The sequence below is a fragment of the Octopus bimaculoides genome, chromosome 20 (genome assembly GCF_001194135.2).
Source record: "Octopus bimaculoides isolate UCB-OBI-ISO-001 chromosome 20, ASM119413v2, whole genome shotgun sequence".
In the NCBI taxonomy this organism is placed as follows: Eukaryota; Metazoa; Mollusca; class Cephalopoda; order Octopoda; family Octopodidae; genus Octopus; species Octopus bimaculoides.
This window is the reverse complement of record NC_069000.1, coordinates 36,053,146-36,066,531: the sequence shown is the minus strand read 5'-3', so window position 1 is coordinate 36,066,531 and position 13,386 is coordinate 36,053,146. Positions and strand designations below refer to the sequence as shown.

The following is a 13,386-nucleotide window of genomic DNA, read 5'->3' as shown; positions in this document are numbered from 1 at the left end:
CACCCATGTGGTCTTGAGTTCACTCCCACTGCGTGGCATCTTTGGCAAGTATCTTTTACTACAGCCCCAGGCCAACCAAAGCCTTGTGAATGGATTTGATAGATGGAAATTGAAAGAAGCCTACTATATATATATATATATATATATATATATATATATATACTTGCACATGTATGTGTGCACCATTCTCTTGATATCATGTGATAATTATAAACACAGATGGACTTCCAGTGATACTCTGTGTGTGTGTGTGTGTGTGTGTGTGTGTGTGTGTGTGTGTGTGTCTCAATATAGTCCTGTCCTGTGCAGTACTGTGTTACACAGGAAGTTATGAGTCAGAGATTACAAGCAGCAGTTAAAAGACATCAACAGAGAAGCAGGTCTGTTGATACGTTACAGGCAGCTGATACAGGGTTTTACTTCAACTTGCTGTGAGCTGAGGAAAAGACTGTGTCCATGGTTTTCATAAATGCCACCAACACTGATGCCACTAAAGTTCTGCTTTCATGAAGGAAAAGTTGAATGGATCAGTTGTAGCATGTTATGAAGATCCTTGGGAGCTAGACACAACAGGGATGATGAGAGGAAGAGAAACGAATTGATCAGGAGTGCTTGAGTGAATGTGGTACAAGGCCAGACAGCTCTGAAGATTATAGGCCATTATAGTTGCAGTATAAATAACAGAGAGAGAAGAAAGCATGCCTGTGAAGTAGAGGATAGAGCATGACTAAGTATTTTATACTGAGTGGCCTTTCTCTGGATATAGTCCAGCAGGTCGGTGTCTGCAGCAGCAGCAGCAGTAGCACTCTCCTGAGCTTTGTAGATTGTCACAAATTTATTAGAGGCTGGAAAGCTAGTGTTTGGGATAAAATCCTAGGTATGATAAGGATGTGCTTTTGCCAAGAGAGATCCCCAATAATGAAGCATCTGTGTGGTTTTTTAATAGCATGTGGCTCGTTTATGTAGAATGTGGTAGGACGATATTTTGTTGAGAGCATGTTGCATGGTTCCACTAGAGAATAATTTCGAGGATTGGTACGTGGTGTCTAGGTTGTGTGCGGATGATGTGTAGTTGGGGAAGGTTAGGGAAGAATAAAGAGTAGCATCTGCGTAAGAGATAAACCAGTGCTAAAATGAGAAGCTATAACAGTGTTGCAAAAGAGACAGAGTAATGCTATTAGGGAAACAAGGCAGTATTACAGTGCAGACAACATAACATTACAATGTAGATGGAACAAAGTTATAAAAGGAGACAGGTTAGTACAAACAAATGGTTCTACTAAAGTAGGCTTTGTTAGATATGGCAAGTAGGTAATTGAGGCATAAGAGAGGGTAGGGAAGAGACAAGTCCTGAAGAACACCAGAGTGTGGAACAGAAAGAGTTTTGTCAACACACTGTGATAGTGCGATCTGACAGGAAGCTACCAATTTAAGAGATGAAAGGTAAAGAGAGTCCATAGGCAGACAGTTTCATAAGAAATTTGTATGCAAGATTTAGATGAATGCTTTACTTTCTCAATGAGGGCAACAGCATAGCTTTCATCAAAAGGTGATAGTTATTAAAGAGAGTCAGAGAAAGATGTCTGAGAATATCATTGTTAATGGCTGTCTTCATTACCTTTGAGATGTTCCAAGGACAAATAGTGAAAATGAGTGAAATAGGATGATAATTGGCAGGACCAGAGGCGGTGTTTTTCTTGGGTATGAGACACATTGCAGTACATTTCCAAAGATCAGAGCCTGTCCCTGTAGAGAATTAAAGATTGAAGAGATCGGTGAGTATGGAAAGGACAATTATCCAGACCAGTGGTCTTGTTAGTTTCAAGAGACTGAAGGTACTTTTGTACTTGGCATCTGTGAACCTAGTGGAGTGGTATGGAACAGATTTGGAGGAGATTTGCCAAGTATGTGCCATGTGAAGCTGAATGTAAAGCAAGCAGCAAAGATAGAGGCTTTCTCTGTGTGCGTTGGTGGGGGAGTACAACCTACGTTACTGTTGGGAAGAGGAGGAAAAGAGAAACCTGCAAATTTGGTGGAGAGTCTTTTGGCAAGGAACAAAAAAATTGGTTGCAGTTTGGGAAATGGGGATAGTTTGAGGGCTGTGCAACGCATGAAGGCAACTTTCGTGGATCAAATCGTGATCTTGCAAAAGTTGCATTACTGGATAAACATTACTTAAAAGAGACAAAAATAAATAATAAGAAATTTCACAAAACCAATGACTTACCAGCTCTAATTCCTCGGTACTGAGGCTGGCTGAATTTATCCCATAATGATACAACAATACAAGATATCCCAAGGACAAATATAAGTATGAGGTAAGCAATTTTAGGCTCTAAACGGCAATAAAAACTATAATAAAGCCAAGGTACAAATGATCCCATAGTGAGGAGAGCAATTCCACAGTAGTCCAATCTGAAAATAGAAATCATCATCATTAGAATTGTATCTAAGGCCAGCAATTTTGAGGGGAAGGGAAGTTGTGTTTAACTGATATTTGAATAACAACAAATAAGAATTACTGATACCCAAATTCAGGAAATCAGAAACTATAGCTGCAGTAATATGTATCCCAACCGACATCACATGTACAGAGAATGTTTTATATAATATTTACACATCAATGAAAATCATAATCAAGTATTTTGAAGTTTCTGATAAATTGAAGTAACAACATGGGTTTTATTTTTGGCTATTTCACTTATGTTGCTTGCTATTAATACCTTTGAAAAAGCATGAATTTTGCACAAACTCATTTACCCTCTATAAAATTGGAGCCTGGCAGCAATTTCAGAAAACAAAACAAAAACATTGTGAAAGTTGCTTCATCAAAGTTCTTTTTTTTTTTATATATCCACATATGTGTATTATAGTTCATGTGTGTATTTATATATCTATACAAGCAGATAGCCTAGTTGTTAAGGTGTTGCATTAATGATCATGGTGCTTTGATTCAATTCCATGGTATTCTTGATCAAGAACACCTCATTTCACATTGCAACAGTCCACTCAGCTGTAAATGGATAACCCTGTGACAGACTGGCATTCTGTCCAGAAGAGGGATGTTGGGCTTTTGATCACATATTCACCATAGGCCTAACCAGCAGGGTGGCATTATTTGAAAGCTGCAACCATACAAGGAAGAGTAGTGACCAGCCATGCATAACAACATCCAACAGTCTGGTTGATACACAAACACACACAAGTTTGCACCACTCCTACTGATTCACAAATGAAGCACAAGCCATCAAGAGAACTTCTATATGAATGCTCGAACCAGCAGCAAATATCCTTAATACAACACACTACCTTAAAAACTACAACATATTAGATAATATAGTCCTATGTATACATATATACTCTGACTGTAAAAATACAAAATATGGTAACAACAGTAACACATTTTATCATAGACTTGCACAATAGCGTCTGTCCTAGGGCTAAACAAAAACAATAAAACTCACAAATAAAGTACAAGCATGTTATCTTCTTATATCTGCTGCTGAAAATATGTCATTAGGAGACAAAAAAAAAAATTAACAGTTTTATGCAGCAGAGCACTGTTAATTAGTAGGTGTTTTATTAATGTACAGTTTTATGTACCACGGACACAGTTCAGAGAGATGCGCCATTTGTCGCACCATAGACTGACAAAATCTGCAGAGGTTGCTCCGACAAAACAGATCTATCAACCTACCTTATCTAGTGATGACATTTAAAGCTATTTACAACAGTAGAAGGTTAAGCTAGCTCAAATAAAAGATTCTGCAACTGGTGTCAATTATCTTTCTATATAAATGTTAGCTGTAACAACTGACATGTATTAACATTGAAAATACAAGAACTCAAAAAACTACTGGAGTGATTCTGGCATGAAGAGCTTTCAAGTTGTGTGACAGTGAGGTGACAAGTAGGTCATCACAGCAAATATTCTCATGGAGTGAGTTGCGTAAGTTTACCTTTCCCTCCAAAGCCTATAATGGTAGGCTAATAAGTTGGTGCACCAGCTGGAGAGTTTGGTTTCACTGAGAAAGCTTATCAAAAAATGAGAGTAACATATGGAAAATGGGGAAGAATGGAATATATAAAAAGTGAGAATCCCTTGTTTCTTATAGAAAGGTAATAATTTACCAATAATTGCATGAGTAAATACATGATTACATGTTAGATTATTTTTCAGCACATAAGTTGAATTTTTTAAGCCAGAATTAACAGCCATAAAAGGTAGGTCATCTTATATACCAAGACAACTTTGGAAGGCCAATTCCATGTAAAATGCAGCTGGATTTGTAAAGATAGTGATGATTTTTAAATGCTTACATTACATACTATATCAACTTGTATATTGAAAAATACAATGTTACAAAAACAACTTCTACAGAATTGTTAGAGTCACCTATGTACGCACACACGCGTACACATTATCTTGTCTGTTTGTAATATAGGACTACTTTTTCCAGTTTGTCCTTTCCTAATTCAAGATGGCACAGTTTGATTTGAGAGAGATTTGGCTGCTGTATGTAGCAAATTGAATGTAGTGCAAAGACCTTTCCTTGTTGGCTCAAAGAAATTTTGTTGTATAATTCTAGCTCAGTCATAATCAAACAGAACCATGATGACAGGTATTCCAACCATGACAATCATGGCATCTGTATATTGAGAAGTTGTACATTGTTCGACGCAGTCTTTATTTAACCCTTTAGTGTTTAAACTGGCCATATCCAGCTTAAATATTCCAGCTTTTTTTATTATGTTTAAACTGGTAAGATTCAGCCTCTTACATTTACCCAACAATGTCATTCTAAAACTAAACAAACAAGCCATCGAAATCTTAAAGCTGCAAGATAATGCATAATCAATTCAAAAGAAGGTGAATAAATAAGTATTACATATGACATAGTAATCTGAATACTAAAGGGTTAAGATTGTATAGTCTGATTTGAAAGATTTTCAACTGCTATTTTTAACAAGATATGTGAACATCTATCAGCTGTCTATTGATAAAATTATCTACCAATAAACAATTCTTGTTCTCCCTCTCTCTTCTTATGTCCTACACTTCTTATTTCATATATTCAGAAGACATGGTGGAACTAACAGTCTAGTTAGCCCATTACTTCATTGAAGTGGTAGTCACCTCTAGAGTTGGTGTGAGTTTTGATGAATTTAGGGAAGGTGACAGAAGGGGAGGTTTTTCTCGGCTACATATGTGTCAACACCATAGTAATTATCATTATTATTAGATGTACACAATGGTGAGCCACATGTCATCAATTAAGCTAAGTAACAATGAGTTTGATATAATCATTACAGAGATGTTTATGTCATCTTTGTCACACATGTAAAGTCATTAATACTATTACATACACAACAGTGTGTGCCATATGTTATAAATGAAGTGAAATAACAAATGTTGCAATGCATTTGTTATACAATATACACGATTGATTGAAGCTCAATTTATGTCATCCTTTGTCACACCAGTAATCTTTGAATCCTTGTTCATAGTTTGGAAGTCCTTCAATTCAATACAAACCCTTCACAGCAAATTCTCTTCAAAGTATATTTTTGGATATCTGTGAAGATTTGGAAACAGTTTACATCCGAGCAATGCTTTCTAAAGCTAATCTCTTACCAAATTAGAGATAGCATCACTAAATGTTAGGTTTAATGAGACAAGATGAGTAATGTGCTTTAAGCCCAGTAGCAGAATCTGAAAGCATGACTACTTTAGATTCAATAATTAACAAGATCAAGAGTGTACTCGTAAATCTAATGACAACTACAAGAGAAGATAACTAAATCAAATTTATATATACATATATATATATACTCACTTGTTGAAAAATTTACCGACTCTTTCTGAATGACAGTAGACTGTATGGAAGATCCAGGAGAAACCCAGACACAAGATTGCACCAGCGAAAAATGCTGAGAATACAGCCTTTTCTTGCCACTGTATTTCTACGGAGGGTCGTGTAAGGAAATAGATTGCAACACCTATAAATGCTATGAAACCTGAAAAGAAACCAAAATTAGAATCAAATAAAAAAAGAAATGAATTGCAAATTATATACATATATACATGGTTCAAGCAATGGTTGTGTGGCAAGAAGTTTGCTTCCTAACCACATGATTCCAGGTTCAGTCCCACTCCCCGTGGCTGCTAGGGCAACTGTCAACTACTATAGCCTTGAGCCGACCAAAGACTTGTGAGTGAATTTGGTAGGTGGAAACTGAAGGAAGCCTATTGTATGTGTATGTGTTTGTTCCCATTTGTTCCCCAACGCCGCTTGTCAATTGGTGATGGTGTGTTTATGTTCCCATAAATTAATAATTCAACATAAGTGACTGATAAAATATGTACTGGGGCCAATCCATTTGACTAAAATTCCAGGCAGTGCTCCAGTATGACCTCAGTCTACAGACCAAAACAGGTAACAGAATGCGTTTGGGTGTATGTGTTAGTGTGACACATTTGAATGTACAAGAAAAGAGGCCAAACTACTCAACAGAACGTAAGTATTTATTGGAGCGCTGGGAATACTGTCAATAGCCTCAGTTCAATCCATACTTTATGAGTGAAATTGGGTTGAAGGAAGTTGTATTGAAGCTCACTGAATGGATTATATCTGTTACTCAACAGGCATAGCCTTGTCACACACTGTGTAATGCTGATCCTGCTAGAAAATCACCATGTGTCGGTGGAGTATTCAGCCACTTGCATGCTAATTAATTTGATTGAATTTAATTGCCATTGTCAAAATCAATGGAGATTGATCCAAAGCATATGTGTCATCATCGTTTCAATGTCCACTTTTCCATGTTTGCATGGGTCAGAGTTTATTGAGGCAGATTTTCTATGACTGGATGCCCTTCCTGTTGCTAGCCCTCACCTGTTTCCTCTATGAGCAAATATATTTTCACACAGTACTGGAATACTGGAAATGGTGGACACTGATTGTATGACAGTGACTTTCATTTACAACTGTTATGTAATGCCAAGACAAGGAGACAAATATGCACACACACGAATTCTTTCAGTTTTCATCTATTAAATTCAACCACAAGGATTTAGTCAGCTTTGGGCCACAGCAGAAGACACATGTCTAAAGTACCATCTGGTGGGACTGAATGCAGAACCATATGGTGGGACTGAACCCAGAACCATGTGGTTGGTAAGCAAACTTCTTAACTGTACAGCCATACCTGCACCTATACAGACAGATATATCATGAAGCCAAGAGAAATTTCAGCCATGGCCGATGCTGGTGTCACATAACTGGCACCCATGCTGGGGACACGTAAAAAGCACCTTTCAAGCGTTGGGCCTCACAGAAGCAATGACAAACGACCAAGACCGTTGGCAATATGCTGTGCTTGAAGAAGACCCATCAAGCCAAGTGTAATTGTAGTCGTGACAAATACTAGCGTCACACAACTGGCACCTGTGCCAATGGCACATAAAAGCACCTGTTACACTCTTGAAGTGGTTGGCATTAGGAAGGCATCCAACCATAGAAACCAGGCCAAATCAAACTGGAGTCTGGTGCATCCCCTCAGTTCACCAATCCTGGTCAAACTATCCAACCCATGCCAGCATGGACAACAGATGTTAAATGATGATGATGATCATCATCATCATCATCATCATTTTAATGTTCTCCTATTCAAAGTTGCATAGGTCATATGAAACTTGCTTGCTAAGGCAAATATTTCCTACAGCCAGATGCTCTTCCTGTTCCCAACATTCACCTGTTTCCATGTAAGGTAATATATCCCCTTAGGTCTTGGGACAATGAACAACCAAATGGCCAGGCCAAACACTATTTTGGCAGGGAATTGCAAACAAATGACATCAAACTGGCACTACGTCAGTTATGATGATAAGCGTTTCAGCCGATCTGATCAACAAAATGGCCTGCTTGTGAAGTTAATGTAGTTCTTGGGGAGATTCAGTGTGATACAGAGGTGTGACATGAAAGGCTGGCCCTTTGAATTACAGGTACAACTTATTTTTTACCAACTGAGTGAACTGGAACAACATGAAATAACATGTCTTTCTCAAGGACACAAATGTGCCACTGGGAATTGAACTTACAATCATGAGTCGAATACCCTAACCACTAAGCCACGTGTCTTCACTAAACAAATGACATCAATTGTATGATGGTGACTTTTGTTCTATAATTGGCTTGCACATGTCAAGACAAAAGAAAATACACAAACACACACACACAAGAGAGAAAGAGAAGCTTTTTTTCCAGTTTCCACCCACTGAATTTTATTCACTAGACACTGGTAAAACCTGTGACTATAAATGACTCTGGTTGATAATTGCTAGAAGCACCTATTACTTCCCATTAATAAAAAGTTTTCTAATTTTTTCCATGAAGAGTGCTACTTTGCTGTCGTAAATAATGATTATATCCAGAAATATTTATCTGATCTACTGTGCTTTGTAATCCAGCTTTTAGTTATGATATGTAAGGAATCTCAAAACTTAGAATAGAGAGAGAGAGAGTAACTTGTTAAAGTTATATTGTAGAATGTAATAAAGCATTTACAGACACACTCTCACATACTCACACACCCTAATATTTTGTGGTAAAAAATCATAAAAGGACCCAATACATGATGTTAAAAAGCACATTCGTATACCTCATCATCATCATCATTTAACATCCACTTTTTCATGCTTGCATGGGTCAGATGGAATTTGTTGAGGCAGATTTTCTTGTCAGATGCTCTTTCTCTCTCCAGCCTCCATCTGTTCCCAAGCAAAGTAATATTTTCCTGTAGTTACATGGTTTTCATGGAAGACTGGAAAGGAACAACCCTGTGTAGGATGATGCTCATTTATAACCTGCATGTGATTTCTTAACTACATGGTTTTGAGATCCTGCAGCACCTTGGGCAAGTGTCTCCCACTATAGCTTTGGGCTGATCATAGCCTTGTGAGTTGATTTGGTGGACAGAGGTTGAAGGAGGCTTGTCATGAGTGTGTGTGTGTGTGTTACTGTCACCATGCCATGACATCACATGATAGTAGTAAGCTAGTGTCACTGTAATGCAAGCCTTCTGTGAAATATGTCTGGCCATGGGGAAATATAATTTGCTTGGAAACAGGAATGGTATGTGGACATTGAAAATTTGCCTCTGCAAATACCATTTGACCGGTGTGAGCCTGGGAAAGTGGACATTAAAACAATGATGGTGAAAGAGCTACAGCAACTGAAATAAGTTTGTAATTCTTACCTAACAAATGTGTCCATATATTTCCTGTTTCTGTATGAATTCGAAAGATGGACTTGAAGCAAGCTGCAAAAGAATTTGTGGGTGGTCTGTGCCCTTTCATAAGGTACTCATTGTCCTTTAGCCAGTCGGGTAGTGATGCATGGTGAGCTACCCGCCAGCCAGCCTCCCAAACTTTATGTACAAACTCCTCAGCATGTTCAACTGCTGCTCGACTGGTAGTTGAGATTATTTCTACTTTTGACCGGTGTGGTAATACATTATCTTGTCCTTCATCAATCTAAAATGAAAATAATCAGTTGTGAAAAGATTTGCATTTAACACAAGGAAATTGCAAACTATATATTAAAGTAAAAAGATATGCACACACACACACTTATATATAAAAGTAATTGTTTATGAAAGCCAACATACTAGTAGTACTTTGGAGTAAGGAAAATGCTACAATACTCCATTTAGTAGTTAAGAACATCTTGGCTACATTGCATAAACTTTTTTTTTTTAGGTTAATCATCATTATATTATTCACTGTTCTTCTTCAAGACATTCAGAACATTTTATTATCAGTAGTTCCATTTTCAATCTTTAATTGCATTAGAGAAAATTTAGCAGCTACTTTAGTATAAACATATTTGGAACATTACATGTTTGTCCCAATTAGTACTTTAAAACTTATGCAGTTAGTATGAAGAAGAAAATATACTTCATATATCATTGGCATAGACATAAAACTTCTTACTGACAGATTTTTGTCATTAGTCAACTCTAATGCTTGACATATGCATACTTTATAATGAATTACTGCAAAAAGTTTAACCTATTTATAAAGGATAAATATACAGAAGAAAAACTACTCTTGCAGATAATCAATAGTTATTCCTAGTTACACCTGACAAAGTGATAAAGCAAGTTAATTTTATGTTAAGAGAGGAGATAGAGAGAGGAGAGAAAGAGGAGGAGAAAACTGGGGATGGAAACAAACATACAAAAACCAAAGAATTACAGTTGAGTAAAATTACAATTGGATTTGGTTATTTGCTGACCATATGACTATGTTCTGTCACATAGGACACTGCTGAGAAGTGAAGTCAAAAAGCAAACAGAAATAGGGAAAACTTAAACCCAATGTTTTTTGGAGAATGAGTTTTGCAACCCATTGAGAGAACAGAAATGAGTGTTGGGGAAAAAACTGATTACCAAAAATGATTTACAAGTACATTAAACATGTAAAGTATTTGATGACCAAAATCAAAGCTTTATTCCAGTGAATGTAGAATTCATCTGGACTATTTCAACAATTGGAATATAAATATAATGAGGGACTCTCCCGTTGAAGATGACATGTGAGTTTCAGCTTTTGCTGTACAACCTGCACAAATGATTTGTTTATAGGGATCAAATGCATGTGCTGTACATTAAGCTCCCTCTCTCCCTCCATCAAATCAATGTTACCTGAATAGGTGCACAGTGTACCACGCATCAGGTGTTGAAGTGATCGCAGAGCAATGTGAGATGAAGTGTTTTGCTCAAAAACACAAAGCACCACCCAGTCTCAGAATTGAAACCATGATCTTGCAATCGTGAGTGCAACACCCTAACCACTAGGCCATGTGTTCTCACATAAATATAATAAATGAAAAAAGGGATTTTTTGTGTATATCTGTAAATCTTTTTTGCATAGTAGACAATTTGTCTGCAACCATTAATGCTCTTGGGTGCAGATGTTTGAACCAAATATTGGGTCATCAGATAAATTTGTTCATTTCTAACCAATTTGAATTAACATGAAAAATATTTTTATCATAGTCTTTTAGGCTTTTCTTTTTTTCTTTTTGTGGCTTCATTTTTACTCTACAACTTTTGTTTATTGTTTTGAAATTTGAATAAATTTTACCTCTTTTCAAACATATGGTGATGGAGTGCCAAATAGAACAAAAAACAATAAAAAAAAAGAGCATTTTCAATACTTGTTTCTCTTTGTTTTTAATTAAGGTTCCAAAGCTGTCAAAGCCACTTGAGACATGTGTGCTGTGTACAGAGAAGGTGCTATTACTGAAAGAATTGCATAGAAATGCTTTTCACACTTGCAGGATGAAGAATTCAACTTCACTGACTCTTTGTATTTGGTCAACCTGTTCAGTTTAACAAGGATCGATTGAACAAGGTTATCTACAAGAATCTATGCCAACCCGCCAAGGAATTGGTCCAACAGATGGAATGCTTTCATGATACTGTCACAAGCAGCAACACAGCATGCAACTTCAACATGACAATGTTTGCCCACCCCACCACGTCATTACTTTGGACCAAAAACTTGGTTCAAGAACTTGGTTGGGAAGTTCTACTGCCCTCATTGTATTCTCTTGATATAACACCTTCAGATAACCCCTTTCTCGGTCACTCAGTCACAACAGTCTGCAAAGCATTTCATTCATCGATGATATGGAGCTGAAAACAGAGCTTGATGAATTCTTTCAGTCAAGACCCAGTGATTTCTACTGTCGAGGCACTGACAAGCTGGTGGAACATTGGCAAGAGATCATAAACAATGAAGGGGAATATATTATTGATTGATTGATTTATTAAAATTGGCCATGAAAAATAAGGATTAAAATAAACAAAATAAAAATGAATGAATTTATTTGACAACCCAATATCTGGACAGAGGATAAGCTATCAATTAAGGTTTCTTCCTCTCCTTTCCCCCCACCAGTCTCAAAGGCTATAAAAAATTGGCAAGACTGAATGAAACACATCAGCTAGGATAAACTGCCAATCTCAAAAGAGATATTTTGTCAGTAAGTGTATTGTAGTGTAGGGCCTTGTGGAGGTTCAACTCAGCACTGCAAGGTAACAAAACACTTGTTAATTACACAGTGCTCCCACTCCTTGAAACAGTGAACTCTACCTATCTGAAGAAATATCTATAGGGCTAGGAAAAGATTAATGTCTTTGTTATGGACACAGTACAGTATCTATATAGCTATATGAACCATCAACTGTCTAATAATCAAATATTTTATTGAATCAGCTGGTGGTGACGATTTTCTCCAAAATAATTATTTTACTCCGAGTAAAACTAGTCCCACTTAAAAAAAGAAAGAAAACTTTATTTTAATTAATTTTTTTGTCTTAATCTTTTAAATTACAACTCACTAATTTTCTTAACTTATTTCCATTTGGTGCTAATTTATAACAAAAAACTGTCATTTAAAAATAATCCTGCTGCATAAAAGCAATCAGTAAGCAAATAGGAGATCAGTGTTAAGATCAAGACAAACTATTCTCCCACAATGAGTTTACCCACCACCACTCAAAATCTGCAGGTGAAAAGATGCACGTTTACCAGCATTCAATAGATCAAAGACCAATATTTCTTAGAAAAGTTCACTTAGCAAGACATTCCAAACACTATTTAATGACAAGCCCATGCAGTGACAGTAAGATAGCTGGGTGTTGTATTATATTTCCAATGAGCATGTAAATAAATAAAGCAAAGAAAAATAATAATGATAAAAAAAAAAAAAAAAGGAAGTTACCATAATCTTAAAATCAGGACATAATGTAAAAGAATAATTCCTTCTCCAAACAACAGCAGCTAGTTAGTCCTTATTCAAAGATTGCAATTCAACACATAGCAAACAATAATAATAATTTCTCAGTCACAAAGGCTACAAATTTTGCAGTGAGCAAGCAGTTGCTAATTTCAACCCTAGTACTTTACTGGTACTAGTACTAATTCATCAACCCCAATGGGATGAAAGGCAAAGCAAACTCTGGCAGGATTTGAACTCAGAACGTAAAAAGGTTTCAAACAGATACTGCAAGGTATATTCCAGTACTCTACTAAGTCTGCCATCCATTGCCTCATATTATTAATAATAATAAAAAAAAAAGAGAAAATATGCAATAGATTTCCAACAAGAATCAAAATTACATTGGTTTGTTTCTACATTGTTAGATATGAGGCAATTTAATAACAGATTTATTATTATAATTATTATTATTGTCATTATTATTATTATTATTGCCAGTGGTGGCTTCACACCATAAGAATGTTGTATGTAGAAACAATTTGAAAATTATATACATACACATATATATATATATATATATATATATATATATATA

At 36.3% G+C, this 13,386-nt stretch overlaps 1 protein-coding gene across 3 annotated transcripts in view; it reads right to left on the bottom strand.

The window, feature by feature from the left end:
* LOC106868739 (adiponectin receptor protein 1) overlaps nt 1–13,386 on the bottom strand; it is a 32,659-nt gene that overhangs the window by 10,405 nt on the left and 8,868 nt on the right. For 2 of the 3 annotated variants that reach the window (XM_014914138.2, XM_014914139.2), the window contains 3 exons: nt 9,259–9,535; nt 5,838–6,018; nt 2,228–2,415 (listed from right to left, as the gene is read on the bottom strand). In XM_014914138.2, the coding sequence (XP_014769624.1) occupies nt 2,228–2,415; nt 5,838–6,018; nt 9,259–9,535 (646 nt within the window). Of the gene's footprint in view, nt 1–1,618; nt 1,747–2,227; nt 2,416–5,837; nt 6,019–9,258; nt 9,536–13,386 lie in introns of all 3 variants that reach the window. The other variant, XM_014914140.2, reaches the window with a different exon arrangement.